Below are 22583 nucleotides of genomic sequence, written 5' to 3'. Positions count from 1 at the left end.
GGCAGGAATTTGATGATGATAAATAGGATAAACTGAAGGTCTGTGAGCTTCAAAAACTAGCTGATAGGTGAAAAGGGGAGGCATGATAGAGGCATACAAGTTAAGAAAATGGTTTTATAAGACTGATAAGGAATACTTTTTTCAGTACATGGCAGGAAGCGAGATCATGAAGGGTCACCTGTGGAAATTGTGTAACAGTGTAGTTAGCAAGAGTGGTGAATGGGTTCCCAGAGATGGCTGTGAGAGCTTTGTCAGTGAATGAGTTTAAGGAGAGGTATGATTGATGTTATGTGAATAATGGGTGTCCCACGATGAGCATTTCTGACTTCATGGAGTTACCTATGTTATAATAATAATAATAATAATAAGATTTTTAGTTATTCAAAACTATGCTCTTCCTAGAATATATATATAGTTTTGAATGCATTTTTATTGTTATTATTGTTTTTCAAAAGAGTATTATGATTCGAAAATTTTAAATGAATTTTAGGTATAAATATTATTTTTTTAGGTATAACATTTAGATATAAATATTATTTTTATACTACCTAAAAATAATATTCACTAAAGTAGGCTGTACTAAATAAGGTTCCACAGAAATAATATTCAGAGCCAAGGGCTCCTACATAGCTGTAGTTATAATTATCATTACCATTTTTTTCTATTGCACAAATGACTCATTTTTTTCAGGAAGCAAAACAAGGTTTTTTTTTTGAGCAAAATTCTCTATAGTGAGTGAGCTCACTAGTGAGTGCATATGTTGCAATGATGACTTGTGATGCTTACTATTATTATTTTATTTTTTTTTGCTATTTTCACAATAGCTACTAGTTACTAATAAAAGAATTTTCGAATTTAGGTGTTTTGTAAATTTCTAAATAATCATACCATCAAATTGATTCATCTCAGATTCTCGAGTGATAAATATCTCATGTAACTGTTTTAAAAGTATTTAATGCTCCCCCCCCCCACACACAAACACACAAAGTAAAACATTTCTGACAAATTTGCTTCTTTCAGTAACAAATACAAAGCTGCTCCCGTGGAACAAAAAGTACAAGTCAAGAACTGTGCACCTGCAAACTTATATATACAGAGAAATGGAACACAACTCAAAAACAGGATAAGTGTAGATTTTGACTCAGTAAAAATTATATGCGATTTCCACATTAAACTAAGAACACAGTACAGGTATGCCCTGATCATATGAGATGTTAGGTACTACCATCATATAGTGAACCACTGGCTTTTCCTTTTTGCAGGTATATGTGTGCTGTAATAGTTTAATAACGTCTTTAAGTAGTCATATGTATGCATAAATGACATAAATAAAAGCATTTAGTTATATCGGATATGCAAACAAAATATTTAGAATAATTTTTGCAAATGGAAATGTTATTTGTAATAATTCAGCTTAAGGAAACATGCCAACTGGTTTGGTTGGTAAGATAGTGCCATTTTTATCCAACACTGTCATTCTTTTACAATCATTTCTCCTCCTACTAGCCATAGCTAAAAAATTCCTTTGGATTTTCTTTAAGGTGTGGTAGCAGACTGGATGTGTCAAAATATAGACCAGTTTGTATTTCATCAGTAGTTGTTAAGATCTTGGAGAAATCACTGAGGGATCATTTACAGTGTTGGGCTGATGAGAGTAATGTTATATGTGAGAGTACTCCATTAAAAGTTTTCCATTTTGGCAATAAGACGGTCATGTTTATGGATAATTATAGTATTAACTAGTGTAGCATTTTTCATTTTACTTTGAACTTTATCTTTGTTTTTTAACAACTGTAATAACAGTAGCAAGAGTTAAGTTTAGCCTATAGCTTCTGTGTTTTTTAAGTAAATTTAATAATTTTAATATCAGTATGTAATGTAATAAGTTTATGCATCTTCTTCTTTCCTATGGAAACAACAACACCCTTACTTTGAATTTTATTTGTCATTATTTGTTAATAATATTCAATGTCGTATTATATTGGTGGGATTGTGCTAGAAGAAACTGATTAAGCTGGGGATCTCATCTGGGGAGTTTTAACGGACAGGAAGTTGAAGTTCAAGGGTCATATAACAAAAATTATAAATACAACTCAGAGAATAATTGCAATGCTGAAATGAACTTTAACATGTAACGATAAGGAGGTCATTTTGTCTCTTTACAAGGCCTTGATAAGACCTGCCTTGGCCTATTGTGCACAGGTCTGGTCTCCTGGTTTCAGCAGTGATTCTGATACAGTGGAGATAGTGCAAAAGAGTGTCAAAAATGATATCAGGATTGTGGAATACTGATTATGAAGACAAATTAAGAATTTGTAGGCTGCAGACACTAGCAAACAGGAGAAAGAGAGGTGATATGACAGAGTTACAAACTTCTGAAAGGATTATACATAATTTCAGTAAATGGAATTTTTCATTTTATTCCTTTTATGAAATAAAAGGAATAAAATGAAAATCTTATTTAAAATAAAATTTTAAATAAGATTATTATCATTGGAATACTATCATCAATCCCTACCACTTCCAAGGGATGGCAGAATGCAGTTTAAGAAATATTGTAAATGAATCTACTTGGTTCACAATATAGACAATGCACATAAAAACACTGGCAAAGGATAACCTTTTGGACAGGAGGGCATCCTTGGAAGTTGAGAATGGATGCTGTCAAGAAAGGGTGAGTGTTAGTTTTTTTCTCCTATAGAGTGGTGCGTGATTGGAATGGATTGCCACTGGATGTTGTGTGAATTAGCATGAATGAATTCAACAGGTATGAGAGGTGGTGCGAACAGTATGACCTACGTGGATGAGTTCCTGACTGCCTGAAGTTCTCTCTCTCTCTTAATAATAATAATAATTTTGAAAATTTCATTAGTTTAGAACTTCAGTAACATTTGTTACTCAAGCAATTTTTTTTTCTCTTGCTTACAGACATGCCTGCTTTAAAGTACAAATGAACAGTAAAATATCATGAAAACAAGGAACTTACTAAAATTAACAGGTGGGTATGTTTTATGATTTCTTTTTATAAAATTAGTAATTAATTTTATAAAAGCCATAAAATTAATTGCTAATTAAATCAGTAACAAAACAATTTTATTAAATAATAAGTGGGTATTTTTTATTTCTACTATACAATATGTGACTCAATTGGGAAATAAAACTCCAATTAATTAATACTATTTTTATTATGGTGTATCAACTTTATAGAACAAACTAAACTCTTCATAATAAAATGAAACTCAAAATAGATAATTTAAACACATGCAGAAAAAAAATTAGTGCAATAATTACAATCTAACAGAGCAGCAGTTCTCAAACTTTATCAGCTCGAGGATCCCCATTTTTGATTTAAAATTTTATTCCTTTTATGAAATTTTAGATAAGATTAATTATTATCATTGGGATACTATTGTGAATCCCCACCACTTCCAAGGGTTAGCAGACTGCAGTTTGAGAAATACTGTAAATTAATCTACTAGAACTTTCTTTTATGTTACCTGTTCGTAGTATAGACAAAGCACATAAAAACTGACAAAGGTATAACCTTTTGGATAAGATTTCTTGAATATTTTCTTGACCTTCTACTGAAAATCCCTAAGCAGACAATAATCAATAATTTATATAGGCTAAATATAAGTGAATTTATTAGTGAAAATTAATAGTTACTAACATATATGCATAGATATTAAAAAACAACTTTATTAACATTTTCAAGGAGCAAAACCATTTAAGTTTCATTTTATGAAAATTGTGAGATAATTAAGAAACACTGTTATCCCTTGTTATCACAGGCAATGACAATCAAGGAAAAGAAGGAGTAGCCATAGTATTCAACACAAAATACGAGGCTAATCTTCTTGAATGGCAGTCAGTCTCAAGTAGAGTAATGTGGGCAAATATGAGAATGGGGAACTGGACAATGAGACTTATTTGTGCCTATGGTCCCACAGAAGGTTCTACTAAGGTAGAAGTGGAGGAATTTTTTGAGGCTTTAGAAAAAGCAACTGACACAATGAAAGAGGAAAAGTTGGTCCTTGTTGGGGATCTAAATAGTAGAGTAGGAAATGATTGTGAGACATACAAAAATATTTTGGGAAAATTTGGAGAAAAGAGCAAAGCTAATAATAATGGCAAATATCTGTTGGATTTCTGCTCAGAACATGGACTGGTTATTACTAACACTATGTTCCAACATAAAAATGTGCACAAATTCACATGGAGAGAAGAGGCTAGGAATAAGAAAAGTCTCATTGACTATGTTATTGTTGATAGTGATGTTTTCTCCCTGGTGCAGGACACCAGAGTGTACAGAAGATTTGAAATTGGAAGTGATCACTATTTAGTCTTGAGCAGGATAAAATTGAATTTCATATTGAAAAGAATAACATGTAATAAAGTTTTAAAGCGAATAAAAGTTGAGCAGCTCTCAGATGTGAACTATAGACTAAAATACAGAAATATTATTGAAAAGAAAATGAAAGAGTTTGAGAACAGGAATCAAACCTTGGAGATTCAGTGGCAAACTCTGAAGGAAACATTGATTGATTCTGCCAGAGAGGCATGTGGTGAGGTTGTGTGCAAGGATAAAAAAAATCAGAACTCCCTGGTGGACACAGGAAGTTAAAGAGGCAGTGAAGGAAAAGAAGAAAGCATATCAAAAGTTCCTGGCATATAAGTCAGCTTTTACTCTTACAGAATACAGAGACAAATGTAAGAAAGCTAAACAGTGTGTAAAACTAGCTAAACAGAAGTCATGGGAGGATTTTGGCAAGAATATAGAAAATAAATATCAAGAAGGTGGCAAAATATTCTGGAGGTTGTTGAAGAAGCTTAGGAATGGAGGAAAGAGTTCTGTAAAAGGAATTAGAGATGATAAAGGTGAAATGAAAACAGGAGAAAAAGATATCCTTGAAGTATGGAGTAATTACTTTGATAAACTGCTAAATGAAACAAGCAGTGATGACAGCACAGTGATAAAAAACACTGGCCAGGCATGCAGTCAGGAATACATATCCATACTTGAAGTAGAAAAAGCCATCAAAGGCTTGAAATGTGGAAAGGCAGCAGGAGTAGATGATATTCGACCAGAAATGCTGAAGTATGGTGGTATAAGAGTCTTACAGTGGCTGCACTGCATAGTTCAGAAAGCCTGGACAGAGGGACGAATTCCCGATGATTGGAGTAGCGCTCTCATAGTACCCATATATAAAAAGGGAAATAAAACTGAATGTGAGAATTACAGAGGTATTTCCCTACTGAGTGTTCCTGGCAAGATCTATGCAAGTATACTTGAGAAACGGTTGAGAAGAATTGTGGAAGAAAAGCTTGGTGAAGAACAAGCTGGATTCAGGCCAAATAGAGGCTGTCAGGATCAGATCTTCACTTTACGACAAATAGTCGAGAAAGCCTGGGAATATAACAAAGATCTGTATTTAAGTTATGTCGATTTGGAAAAGGCATATGACAAGGTGCCAAGAGAGAAGCTATTCAATACGCTGCAGTTATATGGTGTCAATGGGGCATTATATCAAGCAATACTTAGTCTTTATTTGAGTTGTGAGTCAGCAGTTAGAATTGAAGGAAGTACAGGAAGATGGTTTAATGTTAAATCTGGTGTGAGACAAAGATGTACATTATCCCCTCTGTTATTCATTATCTATATGGATCACATTATGAAGGAATGTGGTATTAAACCTGATATCAAAATTGGAGATGTTAATGTCAGCTCTTTGCTTTATGCGGATGATGTCATACTTCTAAATAAATCCGCTACAAGTCTGCAAGATTCTCGGACTAAATTGAATAGCTGTTGTAATAGATATGGTATGAAGGTCAGCAATAAAAAGACAAAGACAATGAAAATAGGCAGAATCATTGAAAATGTCAACTGTTTTGTGAATGGAGAACCCGTGGAACAAGTAAAACATTTCAGCTACTTAGGCACAATTTTTACTGAAGATGGTAAACTAAATATAGAAATAGACAACAGAATCAGCAAAGCTGGTATCGTGGGAAGTCAATTGAATAAATTCATATGGAATAAGAGAGAAATTAGTCAGAACACTAAATTAGCTGTATACAAGACTGTGTTCAAACCAATTTTAACTTATGGATCTGAGAGCTGGGTCAGAAGTAAAACACTTGACCAAAGTCTAGAGACCGCAGATATGAGAGTCCTGAGAAAGATTAGAGGCGTGAACAGATGGCATCAATGGCAATATCATATTAAAAATGAGGATATTAGGAAAGAACTTGACATTGTCAGCATCCAGGAATGCATTAGCAGAGCTAATCTCAGATGGTATGGTCACTTAAATAGAATGGGAGAGGAAAGATTAGCCAAACAAGTGTTCTCTGCCAGGTTGGCAGGAAAACGACCCAGAGGAAGACCAAGATATAGGTGGATTGATATGGTACAAAGTGCCTTAGACGATAGAAATATAAGATCTGATAATGTTGGAGTCTTGACAAGTAACAGACTGATTTGGAGGAAAATTGTAGATAGGAAGTTAGTAATGATGTAATTTTTTCATGTAGTACTGTCATATTCTGTACACCCCTTGAGGGTACATGGCAGGAATTTGATGATGATGATGTTATCCTTTGAATAAGTATGATTTTAAAGATCTCCAATGGCTTCCTATAATTGGCAATGTAGTAGTAAAAATAGTAAATGCCTAATAAACCTTTGAGAGCAAAGGAAGTTAACTAATTTTTGGCAATTACATTAACAACGTGTAAATAAAGAATTAAATAAGCAATAATAAATATCTACTGATACTCATTTTATCTACATAAACAAATACTGCACTTAAAAATTTATCTGCACATTTATCATTTTATCCAAGTAAACATAATTTTAAGATGTCTCGAAATAAGTCTGCTTCTTGCATCTGTTCACAGTTTGTTGTAATAAAGCAAGTCACGGCTAATCTAAGATTTATGTTTCCGAACTAAGTTGTTATGCTTGGTTTGGGAACATAAGCTATTTTCACATCATTGCAAATAATGACAAGAAAATCAGTCTACCAGAAGTGAACTGATGACTGCATTCAAGTTTTGAATTCAGGACCATGGGAACATAACAAATTTCGAAATGTTTTACAGTCTCCTATTGAGTAAAAGTAAACTGAAAAAAGTGTGTAGCTTATTCCATTTCTTATAACTATTATGTAAATATTTTGTCCATTAGTCAAATATGGTACTGGCTGGAATTTTAGCAGGACCAACTACAGCCATAAGGCCTGTAAATTACAGGTCTTCTCTAGAAACTGATGTTTTGTAGGATGGAAAACTTCAAATGAGAAGCCTTTATAAAAGTTTTGCTCATTCATCACAGAATATGAATTTGGATCTTTCACAAATGAAAAGCAAATGCTGTTAAGACTATGCTTAATGCTACACCATAAAGACACCCCATATAGTCAGAAAAACATAGTCAATGTTTTTCTGACTATACAGAGTGCCTTTACGGTGACACCAAGGCAATGTTACAGCAAACTTGCTCACTATCAACTGTAAAATATCAATGCCACATTAGCATTAATGATTTTCTAAAGACATACGAGGGTGGTCTGAAAAGTTCTCGGCCTCGACCATAGATGGCAACACTATCATCAAGATTTTTTTTTTTTCTAAGTTGGTACATCTGTTATAGCATCCATGTGAAATTGCAAGTCATTCTATCAAGTAGTTTTTTTATACAGCTGACTGAAGCAAAAGTGTTGTCAGTATCCTTGAAATGGATAAAACTGGGTATTGTGCTGTTATAAAATTCTTTGTAAAAGAAGGTTTAATGCCAAAAGAAATTCATTCGTAATTCATAAAAGTTTATGGGCACTCTTCTCCTTCATTTTCATCAATTAAGAAATGGGCTGCCTAGTTTAAATGCGACCATACCAGCCTTGAAGATGATCCACGTGAAGGATGTCCAAAAAGTGTAACAACACCAGAAATCATCGATCAAGTGCACGATATGGTACTGGATGACTGGTGAGATCATCAAGATTTTTTTTTTCTAAGTTGGTACATCTGTCAATAGCATCCATGTGAAATTGCAAGTCATTCTATCAAGTAGTTTTTTTATACAGCTGACTGAAGCAAAAGTGTTGTCAGTATCCTTGAAATGGATAAAACTGGGTATTGTGCTGTTATAAAATTCTTTGTAAAAGAAGGTTTAATGCCAAAAGAAATTCATTCGTAATTCATAAAAGTTTATGGGCACTCTTCTCCTTCATTTTCATCAATTAAGAAATGGGCTGCCTAGTTTAAATGCGACCATACCAGCCTTGAAGATGATCCACGTGAAGGATGTCCAAAAAGTGTAACAACACCAGAAATCATCGATCAAGTGCACGATATGGTACTGAATGACTGGTGAGTCAAAGTGCGTTAAATTGCTGAGACTATAGGCATTTCAAAAAAACGTGTAGGATATATTTTGCATGAAGAATTGCAAATGAAAAAGCTTTGGGCAAGATGGGCACTGCGCTTGCTCACAGCAGATCAAAAAACGCACTCGTATGAAAATCTCTGAACAGTGCTTGGAGCATTTAACAAGAATAAAACTGATTTTGTGCATCATGGATGAGAGTTGGATTCACCATTACACACCAGAATCCAAACAGCAGTCAAAACGGTGGACAGATGCCAGTTGTTCAGTGCCAAAGAAGACAAAGTCGATTCCATTAGCAGGAAAGGTCATGGCATCAGTGTTTTGGGATGCTAAAGGTATTTTGTTTATTAATTATCTTGGAAATGGTAAAACAATAACCAGGAAATATTATTCCTATCTTTTAACCAGACTAGACGAAAAAATTTGTGAGAAAAGACCTGCTTTGCAAAAGAAAAAAATCATCTTTCATCAGGACAATGCACCTGCCTACAAAGGTATTTTGGCAATGGGAAAATTAAGGGATCTGCACTATGAATTGTTGGAATATCCACCCTTTTCCCAGATTTGGCTCCCTCTGACTTCTATTTCTTCCCAAAACTAAAATTCTACGTGCTAGTCACGTTCTATATTCTTGCCAAAGTGCTCCCATGACTTTTGTTTAGCTAGTTTTACACAGTGTTTAGCATTCTTGCATTTGTCTCTGTATTCTCTAAGAGCAGATTCTAATTTATTGTATAGAAAATAATTATTATTAAATATGAATTAGCATAATCTAAATCTATGTACTTCGTAGATTATATAACCACGTAAGCACATAAAAATGTAATAAATATTATAAGAAACATTCACAAAATTAGAATAATTTTTAACATGGTTCAAAATATTACAATATTCCAAATTTTTCTAATTGGTTTTGAGGAGAGCATAGAAATAGCATATATTTCAGTAGCTGCAGGACTGACTCATGTGAGGAAAAGTTTAGCAAATGATTAACTGAAATCCCTGCTCAACATGAGTCAAATGAGTGAAATATCGGAAGCTATGAAGTTTTGTATGGTGTCTCTACATAAAGAAGTCCAAACTCAACAGTTTATAACTGAGGAATTGAAATGCTCTCAAGCAAGCTTGAGAGCATTTCAATTCTACTAACCTAATAATCACTGCAATGGTAGTCGAAAGGTAATAACTACATCTAGAGAATGGAAGAGATTGAAGAATATCATGAAGAAAAACTGCTTCTGAAGTGAAAGGTATTTTCACAGAAGATGGAAAGAACTAGATGAATGTGTCTAAATCTACGAAGTTGAGACGACTTTACAAATCAATTACGTGCCCAAGACGAGGCTGCTTATGACTTCCAAGCAAAAGGCAGCTGGAGTACAATGGTATAAGCAAAGAGTGGTGTGGGATCAAGAAGACTGGAAAAAGGTACATTTTAGCAATGAAAGTATGTTTTGTGTGTCTCATGGTGATTAAGGAATACGTGTTTGGTCTCTTAAGCAAGAAGCATTTGATAAAGAATGCATGAAACGTTCTGTGAAATTTGCTATCTGTCATGGTATGGCGCTTTACTGCAGAGGATCCAGGTAGGCTGTGTATTGTGTACGAAAGAGTCAATTCCAAAGCATACCAAGAAATTCTTGAGCACTTTATATTACTGGCATCGGAAGATATTTACGTGATGGTGATTTTCTTTTTCAGCAAGATTCAGCTTCTTGTCACACTTCCAAGTCCACTACTAGATGGCTCAAAGAAAGGCAAATCAATGTAATTCCTTAGCCAGAAACTTCACCAAATTTAAATTGAGAATTTGTGGGGAATTATGAAGAAACATCTTCAGTTGCCCCAAGAGACAAAAATGAACTTGTTTCTAGTCTGCAAACCACATGGGTTTAAAAGTACAGTATTTTAAAACTGTACTTTTAAACCATTATCATGACCAGGGCTCCAGAAATTCACTTGCTCACTTACCAAAGACGAGTTGTCAGAGGCAAATGATGAGTGAGACTGCTCAAAATATATCGCCTTATTTTCTTCATATAGTTTATACTTTTTTATTCTATTATGTTTTGATGATAAAAAAAAAAAAAAAAAAAAAAAAACGGCTGTGAAACGATAGTAAATTATATGCCCAACTGTTTACGAACAGTCACAAAAGCTAAGGGGGATGCAACAAAGTACTAATTATCATGTTTCCCTTTGACTATAATTTTTGTGCATTTATTTTCACATTATTCTAATATTTTGAACCACATTAAAAATTATTCTAATTTTGTGGATGTTTTCAAATAATAGTTTTCTTATAATTTATATTACATTTTTGTGTGTTTACATGGTCATAAAATCTACAAAGTATATAGAATTAGATGATGCTAATTCATATTTGGTAATCATTATTTTCTATGCAATAAATTAGAATTGCAAATCATTCACATTTTCTTTTATTATTCTAATTTTTTGATTTGGAGGTGTGTAATACACTTCCCAAACCTCAGAAAAATCTTGCTACCAGTATATCTAATTCACAGTATAGTAATAATGTGTTACACCATTTTGCTATTTGTATGTAGGAAATATGATACCATCAGGATTAGCATCCTTGTAAATCTAGCTTCCAATGATGAGACTTCAATAAAGTTGAAGCTAGTTTGATTTTAAGATCTCTTCCAATAACAGAGAATAAAAAATTTATTTCTGTTTGCTGTCTCTGAGATGAATATGTATCATTTCTGAAAATCACAAACAAAACAGTATTCGGCAACAGGATAAAAATAGCATAATTAGAAATGCTCACTGCTTCATGAGAAATTTCCTAGAAGGAAAAACTGTAAGAATTAGGAAATGACCATTTTCTGAAACATCTGTGACACAGGAACCTGATATGCCTGAGACCAAAAACTAAGTCTGAAATGTTGATTCGTCTTAGGATGCCTACTCACCTGAATGTCTACCTCATTCATGGATCAGAAAAGGTAATGTGGCTTCTATGCAAGCAGGTATTGTCTAAGGCACAGCTGCTTGGGCTGGCCAAAAAATATCCTAATGGAGTTATTTTCACAGATAATACACTTTGTAGATAAGTCAATGTAACATTATATATGATGTATATAATGTAAAGACTAAAATTTCAACCTACAACAATGTTGTCCTAAGAAGGCTTGAACAGGAATATCTTTGTAAATAATTAAAACAGTTTTAAATAAAATAAGTTTAAAATACCCCCCCCCCAAAGAATAAATTTAGTTAAATGGAATAATTAATATGTTAAATTTGATAGACACATATGAAAAATAAAAAGACCAAATATGAAAATAAGAGAAAAACATCAACTGCATTCTAAGTACTGAAAAATCTGTACACATTTTAGCTATTTAGATATAATTTTTAATTAAATATGGCAAGCTTAATATGAATAAGAGAATGGAATGGTTGTGCATCAGCTAAATATACATGGAACAAGAGAAAAATCATCCAACAGACCAAGCTGACAATATACAAGACAGCATTCAAAGTAATTAACTTATGGATCTGAGAAGCGAGTCAAATATAAAATAGTTGATTCCAAACCACAAATAAGTCATGAGAAAAATTAAGGATGTGAATAATATCAATGGTAGAACCATTTTAATCCTTTCAGACATGAAAACATCTGAAAATATCTTGATATTCGAGATGTATAATTAGAGATAATATGGAAACCTAAAGGAATGAGAAATTCGAGATGAAAGATTAACAAACAGTGAAAAACAGGAAAACCAACAGGAGTGCTCCATAAAAGGAGTACTTGATAGCAGTACTTCATAAAATTGAAATGTGGAAGCTGATCCAATCAGAGACCTTACAAATAATAAGCAAAGAAAGGAAGAAACCTGCTAATAGGCCTGCTGTAATGAAATACATTGTTGGACTATCATAATATCTTGATATAGCCCTCGAAGGTATATACACCAATAAATTATGATAATGATTTGCATTTCATTTGATAATGAAAACTTGAAGATAATCACTAAAATACATTTCATAGTAGCATTTTGGTAAAGTAACATCATTATTGATTATCAGAATAATCGAACATAAAACCATTTTTCATATGCAAAAATAGTTTTGGGTTTACAGAATATTTTACTATGTGAAATTTACTATAGACACATAACATTCTTTTGGCAATTTAGCCAGTAATAATGTCTGATGCAAATCAAAAGTGAGTTTAGTACAAGAATTTTATCAGACCCCCTAAATAAAAAAATTTCATTAAAATGCATTTCTCAGACTATTAAGAGTTACTTTTTAAATTTTTTTTTTTTTTTCCAAATTTTGCTCTTGCAAATGGTATATATGAAAACATTCTCAATTTTTAAGGTGGAATGACCAATTTTTACATGTATCACAAATACTAAACTTCAATAAAATATATTCATCCAGAGGTTAGGAGTAATGTGCATATAGATGGTCAAACAAAAATTTAATAAGCAAGTACACATTTTCAGAAATACTTACACCATCTGCCATGACAAAATGAACACCTTTATTTTCTGTGCTATCCAAAACAAATCTACGGAATTCTCTTAGATTTTCTGGAATAAAAATATCTCCATCGCCTTCTATGCCACCAACACCTAATAAAAAATATACAAATAAGAAACAGACTTCATTTGTCTGTATTTTGAATTTATAATTTCAAATATTTTAAAAATTTATTTTATATACAGAAAGTTTATTATGCATAAATGGATGGAACAGCTATTATTTTAGAACAACTCTGTTTCCAATAATCACCACAATGCGTATGACAAAATCAAACAAATCTTATTAATAAAAATGCAAAATCAACTAAGCCAATTAATGATTAATGCATTAGTTGGTGAGTTGATGTAATTAGAATAATCTATCAACAGTAACTGTTTTCTCACATTCTGAAATGTTCCTTTTTTTTTTTTTTTAAATTAAAGATAAGTCTTTATAAACTCAAGGAGTTATACAAGTTCATCCAGAGCAGGCTTTTACATATACCCATTCCCACAGTGGGACTCGAACACATGACCTGTTGGTTGGAGAGCAGGTGTGCTATCCACTTTGTCAACCAGGTCAGCAACCTCTTATAGGAACCAACAAGTGACAATTTAATGTAAGTTGATGTGTTTTGCCATAAATACTTTATTTTGAAATATTTGCCCTTCTAGTGTAAAAAAATGAGGGATAAAAAAAAAAACAAAAAAAAAAAGAGCAAATTTCACACAGTATTTTAAAACTGTACTTTTAAACCATTATCATGACCAGGGCTCCAGAAATTCACTTGCTCACTTACCAAAGACGAGTTGTCAGAGGCAAATGATGAGTGAGACTGCTCAAAATATATCGCCTTATTTTTTCATATAATTTATACTTTTTTTTTCTTTTTAATTTCACGACATCTGATTCACTATCATCAAGTTATCTGATCACAGGCGGCCTCCAATCAATGTAATGAAACGGCTTTATTTTCAGCTGGGAGGTGGTATCTTACATAATTAATAAATTAATTCCTCCTTAGACAGTTTGTCCTTGCCAAAAGTTAGTGTGCACAAAGATGTTTTCAAAGATATGCCTTGCGGCTGTTTCCAAAATCAGAAGTAATTCCAAACTATGAAAACAGGTTGCATTATTTATCTCTCACCCTCTGTTATAAATTTAAGCTTATTCTGTGTCCTCAGATTAATTTTGAAATAAAGAGTCAGTTATTCTCAAACAACATTTTATTTTGCATAACTTGCAAGTATCACCATTCTTATAAAATTCAGATTTATTTATTTCTTTAGCGTATGGCATAATAAAGACACATGACATCAGAATACATAAATACATATTTGTGCAGACAATAAAAATCAAAAATCAAAATAAATTCAGAAATACCATTAAACAAACAAAAAAATATTAAGAACAACAATTTTCATTTGTTTCACTGCCAACTGTGATACAAAACTGTAATAAAATAAATTTAAATTCTTATTCTTCCACCTCACCAAGAACCCAAGAGCAATGAAGAATATGACAAAGTCTCAATTCTCAGCAACTTCATCCATTTCATGGATGACCCATGAAATTTTAAGATTGGTTGATCAATTATTTAGGTCAACGGTAGGGCAATATCTTTAAGAACTTGGTTAAAGATCTATTTGTCAATAAGGTTGCACCATAGCTTAGACTTTGAATATTCCTCGGATTCAAAAAAGTAAAATTTTTGTTATGATCACCACCTCATGAATTTAACCAACAGATCAACATGTCATCAAAAAATTTAAGATGAAGTGCCAAATGCACATTTGAATAATGTTTTGTTCGAATGTGCACTTAAGATAATGCCAATGTTTTGCTATAAATACCAAAGTTTTGTGGCAGCTGATGGAGAAGGCATATTGATATTAAAAGAAATCTGAAAGAGTTACAACATGGGAGAATATGACCAGAAATCATCGTCAGCAGCATGAAAAAATTTCACTTAAAATTGTCCTTGATTTTGAAGGGTTCACATCTATTGGACAATAATAGAAACTGAAAAGGAAGCACAGCTTGGAGCAAATCTCTGCCGTGAGGTGAAGTGTGGTGTGGAGATTGTTCAGTCTCATTCTAAAATCCTCTTTGAAGAAGAAAGCTTTGACAATGATAAAAACGTTACATTAGAACATGTATATACAGATGCCACAAAAGAACTCATGATGGAAATTATAGATGAGGTACACAAATTAAAACATTACTAATTTCATATGACTATGACAGAGCATTCAATGTTTGCTTAGAAATTGATTCTTCTATTAAGTCATGTGTTCATAAAAATGAAATGTTGAAACTGAAACAAGTGAAAACTGATTCTTTTTAAGTCTGCATTAATTCTAACTTTGGTATCTTTCTCTCACATTGTCTGATGCTCACTGATGACATCTTTGAATTTCATCAAGAGAAGTACAACGTATAACACGGCATTCCTACAACACAGTTTCGCTCTAACATGGTTTGAGAATTAGGGAAAATCCCCGTATAACATGGCATTCTGACAACATGTTCTCACTCTAACATGGTTTGAGAATTGGGAAAATCCTCGTACAACACGGGATGTGATGAGTGCTTTTAAGACCAAGCGCCATCTCATTCGATATTTTTCATTCAAGCGTGTATGTCATGTCAGATTTATGTACAAAATTTTAGAATTTATTAGAATTTTAAATTCATTTTGTTCGTGGAATATTAAACATATTTTAAGACTTTCACTGTTTTTTTCTTTGTACTATTTTTGTATGTATTATTGAACCTTTTTTAAAGAAGTTTAAATATATCTTTTTTTTTTTTGTGAATTAATTTGAAGCCCTGAACAATGTCTGCAGGAAGTAAAAAAAAAAGTACCTCTTAAAAGACATTTCATCTCGCTAGAATTAAAAATACAGATTTTGGATAGTCTTAAAAAAAAAAAGGGGGGGGGGGAGTATCATATGTTGCAAAAACCTTGGATTTAAATGAAACAACAATCTGGACCATACAGAAAAATGAACAAAAAATTAGAGTTTCCGCTGCAGCAGCAGGCTAGAGTAGTCACAACTGTTGTACGGAAAGCAAAATCTGAGTAAGAAAAGAAACTCGCTCTGCATACTAAAGACAACTCACAAGAATTCTATCGATATGCTTCAAGTAAAAGAAAGAATGAATTTGAAAGAATAACTCTTCTAAATGCAGATGGTGTGAGGGTTACAGATACAGAAGAGGTTTTTCAAGTAATGAGTGCTCATTTTGTTAAAAGCTATCAACCTGGTGTACGCAACATTGAGCTCACTGCTACCCACTTTCTTCACTGGATGAAGAAACTCAGGTGTACGAGGATGAGGTATTAGAGCTGTTGCATAAACTGAATATGTATGTATTCAGTTTTCAGTTAGCATTACATCAGCAATAGGGACTGATGGGATATCAGCACGTAAGCTAAAATTTTCAGCTGAACTGATTATTCCTTTGACCAGGCTGTTTTAATGATCTCAGAACAGAGAAGATTCCACAGGAATAGAAAGAATAATATTAAAAGTAGATCTTCCTGTTTGTCTGAAAAACACATATTCCTATCCCTTATGTGCCAGGCATTAGGTGAATGCATGGCAAAAGTTTTAAAACCACTAAATATTTTTGTTACCTTTTGACTAATCAGAAAAATCTCCACCTTTCTCACTTCTCCAAAAGACAAGCTTCTACATGTCAGTTATCCAGGTGTCTACAAGATTCCTTGCTCTTGTGGGTTATCTTATTTCACACAAACAGGAAGATCAGCTTTTATTAGGGCTACAAGAACACAAGTGTTATATTCAATACCTTGAACATGAACAGTCTGGACTTGCAGAGCATGCCATCATCACTAGACATAGAGTTCATTGGAAGAAGACAAGAGTCCTTCACAAAAGTCGGTTCCTCATGGAACAGCTTTATAAAGAAACGTGAAACTTTATTTCACTCTCCTAACTTAAACAGATCCAATGGTCTACGTCTATCCCCTTTGTGGGAGATAGTACTTTTGTGATTATTTATATATATATAATTTTTTTTTTTTTTTAAATAAGTTAGGAAATTTAATGACCTTTTTCAGTTATAAATACAAAATTAATAATGGAAAAACTCACATAAAAAGATTATTTAATAGTATATAATTTTTGCCTGTGTGTCACAGGCATCTTCAGTACATTTTAAGTTCAAATTAAACAATAACTGACCATTCCAAAAAGCACCACCTAAGTAGCTAGTGTAAGTTTACTGAAAAGCAATAAATTTCCTAAAGAAAAAAAAAAATTATATATACAATAAAAAGTTAGGAAAGATTAGCTGAATTATAAAGTGCTATCTCCCAAAAAGGGGATAGACGTAAACTATCAGATCTGTTTAAGTTAGGCGAGTGAAGTAAAGTTTCACGTTTCTTTATAAAGCCATTCCATGAGGAACCGACTTTTGTGAAGGACTCTTCTCTTCTTCCAATGAACTCTATGTCTAGTGATGATGGCGTGTTCTGCAAGTTCTGCAAGTCCAGACTGTTCAGGTTCAAAGTATTGAATATAAGACTGGTGTTCTTCTAGCTGAATAGAGGCAGATCTTCCTGTTTGTCTGAAATAAGATAATCCACAAGAGCAAGGAATCTGGTAAACATCTGGATAATTAAGATGTGGAAGCTTGTCCTTTGGAGAAGTGAGAAAGGTGGAGATTTTTCTGAATGGTCGATAGGTCTTTCACAAAAGTTGGTTCCTTATGGAAAGGCTTTATAAAGAAACATGTGAAACTTCACTTTCACTCGCCTAACTTAAACAGATCTGATGGTTTACGTCTATCCTCTTTATGGGAGATAGTACTTTATAATTCAGCTAATCTTTCCTAACTTTTTTATTGTATATATATATATTTTTTTTTCCTTAGGAAATTTATTGACCTTTTTAGTTATCTTACACTAGCTACTTAGGTGATGCTTTTTGGAATTGTCAGTTATTGTTTAATTTGAGCTTAAAATGTACTGAAGATGCCTGTGACACAAGCAAAAATTATACTATTAAATAATCTTTTTATGCGAGTTTTTCCGTTATTAATTTTCTATTTATATGTCTGCTCACAGTTTGCCATTATTAAAACTTTTTTTTAGTTATCTTACATTAACTACTTGGGTGGCACCTTTTGGAATTTCCAGTTATTGTTTAATTAGCTTTTTACATGTACTGAAGATGCCTGTGATACTCAGGTGAAAATTCTACTAATAAATAATATTTTATGTGAGTTAATTCCATTATTATAATTTTAATTAATATGTCTACTCACAGTATTTCCTTACTGAAACAAAAGATAAAGATGTCATTTTGTCACTTTACAAGGCCTTGATAAGACCTCAATTGGACTACTGTTTGCAGGTCTGGTCTCCTGGTTTCTGTTGTGATTCTGATAATAAAGTGGAGAGAGTGTTAAAAATGATATCAGGATTGTGGAATATGAATATGAAGACAGATTGAGAATTTATAGACTGCAGACACTGGTAAACAGGAGAAAGACAGGTAGTATGATTGAGACTTACAAAGTTCTGCAACGGTCACACAGAATTTCAGTTGATGGAATTTTTCAACTTATGGAAGGTGGGGGAAGGGAAGGTTTCAATTTATGAATGCTGCTAAGAAGGGGGTAAGGGCTAGAGTTTTCTCTCATACTGTAGTGCGTGATTGGAATGGACTATTATCGGATGTTGTGAATGAATTGAAGAATAAGTATGATAGCTGGTGTGTAGTATGTGGCCTCCCTCGATGAGTCCCTGACTCCCTGGAGGCCTCTCTTAATAATAATAATAATAATAATAATAATAATGATAATAGACTAATTTGGAGGAAAATTGTTGATATGATTTTAATAATAATGTAAGCTTACTTATGTAGTGTGTCATAGTAATCTGAACACTCCTTTGAAGATACACACAGTCAATTGATGATGACAATAAGACCAATGACAGGTGGCAAGAGTATATAAATTATTGGAACATCACTAGCACATATCAGTCTGAGTAGTGCTTTCTGTCTAGGTACAATGTGTTTAATTTCGTGAATTTAGTTTTCAGTTAGCATAACATCATCAAGAGCTTACATAAACACTCTAGATACACATTTTGTTATATCTGTGGTCATTTTGTAAAGAAAATGAACATTACAAAATTTGTCCAAAATCAGTATAATAATTATTACAACGAAAACTGGTGATTTACGATGAACTGCAGACACCATATAACGAATGCCAACACTAAATAACTGAGGAAAAAAAAGCTAAAAATAACAAGAAGCCTTTTCCTTGTGCTATTCAGAATAATGTAGTGTAAACCAAAAACCTGTGAGGATTACTATCGTTGCCTACATTATAATGCATAGTAAAAGAAACATTTTCTATTCAAATCTTTTTTGTCTGTCATAAGACTTGAGACCCATGAGTCTATACTCTTTCTACCAGTATCACTTAATAAAATAGTCTTATCCAATTCAGAATATGATGTTAATATAAACAAAGAAAGCAATTACAGTTTGAATAATGGCAATCTGCAGAGAAGATATAAATTAAAAAAAACAAATCCTGATTTTGTAGATAAATAGTTAAATCTGAAATATCTTCAGAATCCAACAGGAAGTGCAGTTATTAGTGTCCAAAATAAAAGTGCCAATGAGGAAAATAGTTAATACACACAAATTTGATACTGCTAAATTACAAAATGTTAAAATTTCTAAGGAGTTTAAAATAAAATTAAAGGAAAATATGAATGGTCGCAATTTGGAGAAGAGAATATTTGAAATGATGATATAGAGGCTAGATGGAGGAAAAGAGAAAAGCCCTTAGTGACAGTGATACAGCAGAGCATGCTACAGTAAGAATAGTTATCAGTATCTGGCGGATAAAAAGCTAAAATTATGTGCAAGAAATTCCATCCATAAAGAAATTAACTTAAGGATGAATATAATATTTAAATAAAAAGTTAGACATGTTTAACAAGATAAACACCAATGGTTTTAACAACTGGAATCAAGGCCACACAATTAGAATGACCACAGACAAGTATAATAATAGAGTTATACAATATTATAAGAATACTTTCTAAAGAAATTATGTAAAACAATGTCTCAGTGAAAAATCCAAAAGGAAAAATTCAGGTATCAACAGATTACAGTGCGTCTACTCTTCAGTCTAATCTTATAACAGTAATGGGAAAATACAAACAGAAATAAAAAAAAAAAAAAAAAGAGTACGTGAATTAAAAATTGCTACCATCTAAACTAGAGATAAACAAGGATATTAAACAAATGAAAGTGGAAAAGCATCAAGACAAGATGGTGTCACTGTCGAAGTTCTAAAAACTGGCATTAATATTATTACAGATATGCTCCAGTCAGTGTTCCAAGGTATTTGGGAAAAAGAGAGACATTCCTTAGCAGCAATGAAATACAGGAATAATAGTAAAGATGCCAAAGAAAGGAGTTTTTTTTTTTTTGCAAGATCATCTCTCCATTCAATAATCTTTAATATTTTATATGAGAGTATAAAGAATACAGCAGTTTCTGGCTTAAGCCAAACACACAAACATATCTTGTATAGACCACATTAACGTCTTAAGAATATTAAACTGAATTGTTCAATGAATTTAACTCTACTTTATATTTAGAGTTTGTAGATTACCAAAAAAACTTTGATTGCACTGCTAGAGAGAGTGGAGTTCAAAATAGAGGAATGCCATAGAGAATATATCTCATAAAGAAAGGTTATTAATAAATTAATGCTGGGTGCTATACGATGGATATTTTTCACAAAATGTAGGATGACTGTATCTTCCTTATTATCTATACTGGTGGCAGAAAATGTCCTAGAAACAGACAGAAATGACTGACACACACAGCAGAGGAAGATGGAAAACAAATTGAAATTTGATGATCTAGATCATAGGTGGCCAACAGCAGGCCTGCACCAGGATAAAAACTATATTAAATTATATGTATTATCAATTTAGCTATTAGTTTCGACCGCAGATTTTCTGATTGATATACTAGTTATGTTCATTATTTCTGATGACGAAAACAATTTATATTCTCAACACGGAATCAAAATTGCTTTAAAAAGATTACTCAATTTATAAAATCTACTGCTTCTACGTGCGAGTTGTAATAGTGGGAGTGGTAGATTTCTATGCACACCAGAGTAACGCATCATTGAAAGTCACTTGCTCTGCTCTGGTTACAGTGATCAGTTTCACAAATGAAAGTGGGAAAAGCATCAAGACATAATGGTATCACTGTCGAAGTTCTAAAAACTTCAACAGTGTTATTGTTGCAGTTTGTGTCCCCTGGTCAGTTACTTCAGCCTTTGTGTACTATGAGTAAGAAATGTAAGATCTGTGAAGAAAACAGGATATGATGAGTTAGTGTTGTACACAGAAGTAAGTTGACTAAGCAGAGGGAACTGTTTGAAATGGTTTTTTGTTTTGAGAAAGGAAATAAAACACGAGAAGACAAACAAAGAACTAATCACAAAACTATGTGATCCTCATTTTAACAGCTCACTCACCTTTCTAACAGACATCAAACACCACATGAATGAACTCAACATGAAGTTACAGGGACGTAACCAAACAATCTCAGATTTAGTTGAACACCTAGATAGGTTCATAAGTCGACTGAAGGTTTTTAAATTCACCCTAGTCAGAGGAAACTTGGTACATTTCCCTTCCTGCAGGGAGTTGATGGAGGAGAGCCATGACATGGACTTCAAGTTTTCTGTGCCAATGTTAGACCAACTTTTGGAGCAATTCAGTAAGCGATTTTCTGACTTCAGTGAAATGCGGCCACAACCGACATTTAACAACCCAATGAAATACAACATTTCAGAGCAGCATGATGCTACTCAATTGGAGTTGTGTGACCTTCAAAGTGACCCATTTTTCCAGTCAAGGGTGAAGATCAGCATTGACTTTGGAAATTGATACTAAGGGGAAAATATTCTGCTGTTAAAGTTTGTGATTTTGTAAACTTCATAAGAAAATTTACTTGATCACAATTTAACAAATAGAAACCTTAATAAAAAAATCGTGCTTGCATCTAAGCATAAAATGAAATAAAAATATTGAAAAGAATAATTGTTAACTCTCATAAGAACATTAATTGTATAACATTAGAAAATTAAGATAATTAATTTACAGTATCTAGTTATAAGAATGTTGCATGTAAAAGGCTTGCTTGTTATACATTCTTGTGTAGAGGCTTAAGTGCTGTGAGGACATTATGTTGGAGGTTTAATGGATTTATTACAACACTCAAAAAGAATTAAAATAGAATTTAATACTTCCTATATTTCGTCCTAGTCACTAGGACATCTACGGGGATTACAAAGACAATTAATGTAACATGCACACAAAAACTTACAATACTAAGCACAACCACGTGGGTGACAATAAAGTCCTATCTAGGTGGAGCGCCCTCTAAGGGCAGTTGTAGGTGGCCTGGAATGTAAGGTGGTACCTCTGGTGATGACTGTTTCCCAAATCTTCGGAAGCTTAGTGCAACCGTATTTGTTCAGATTTGGTTGGTTTTTGAGAGCTGCTGCTGCTTCTAAGAAAAGTCTCTCTTTCTTGAATTTGCTGTGGTGGAGCATGGTGGTTTTCTTCCATGATACTCTGTGGGTAGTGTCCAAA

At 32.9% G+C, this 22583-nt stretch overlaps 1 protein-coding gene across 1 annotated transcript in view; it reads right to left on the bottom strand.

Annotated features, from left to right (window-relative positions):
* Cmtr1 (Cap methyltransferase 1) overlaps nt 1-22583 on the bottom strand; it is a 378564-nt gene that overhangs the window by 183048 nt on the left and 172933 nt on the right. The window contains exons 11-12 of the mRNA XM_090398617.1: nt 12893-13011; nt 3498-3594 (exon numbers count right to left, since the gene is read on the bottom strand). Of these exons, the coding sequence (XP_090254743.1) occupies nt 3498-3594; nt 12893-13011 (216 nt within the window). The remainder of the gene's footprint in view (nt 1-3497; nt 3595-12892; nt 13012-22583) is intronic.

This window comes from Typopeltis vanoorti, chromosome 10 (assembly GCF_054136105.1).
Source record: "Typopeltis vanoorti isolate ZY-2024b chromosome 10, IOZ_Tvanoo_1.0, whole genome shotgun sequence".
Classification (NCBI taxonomy): Eukaryota; Metazoa; Arthropoda; class Arachnida; order Uropygi; family Thelyphonidae; genus Typopeltis; species Typopeltis vanoorti.
Note: the sequence above shows the minus strand (reverse complement) of the source record. Positions and strands in the feature narration are given on the sequence as shown.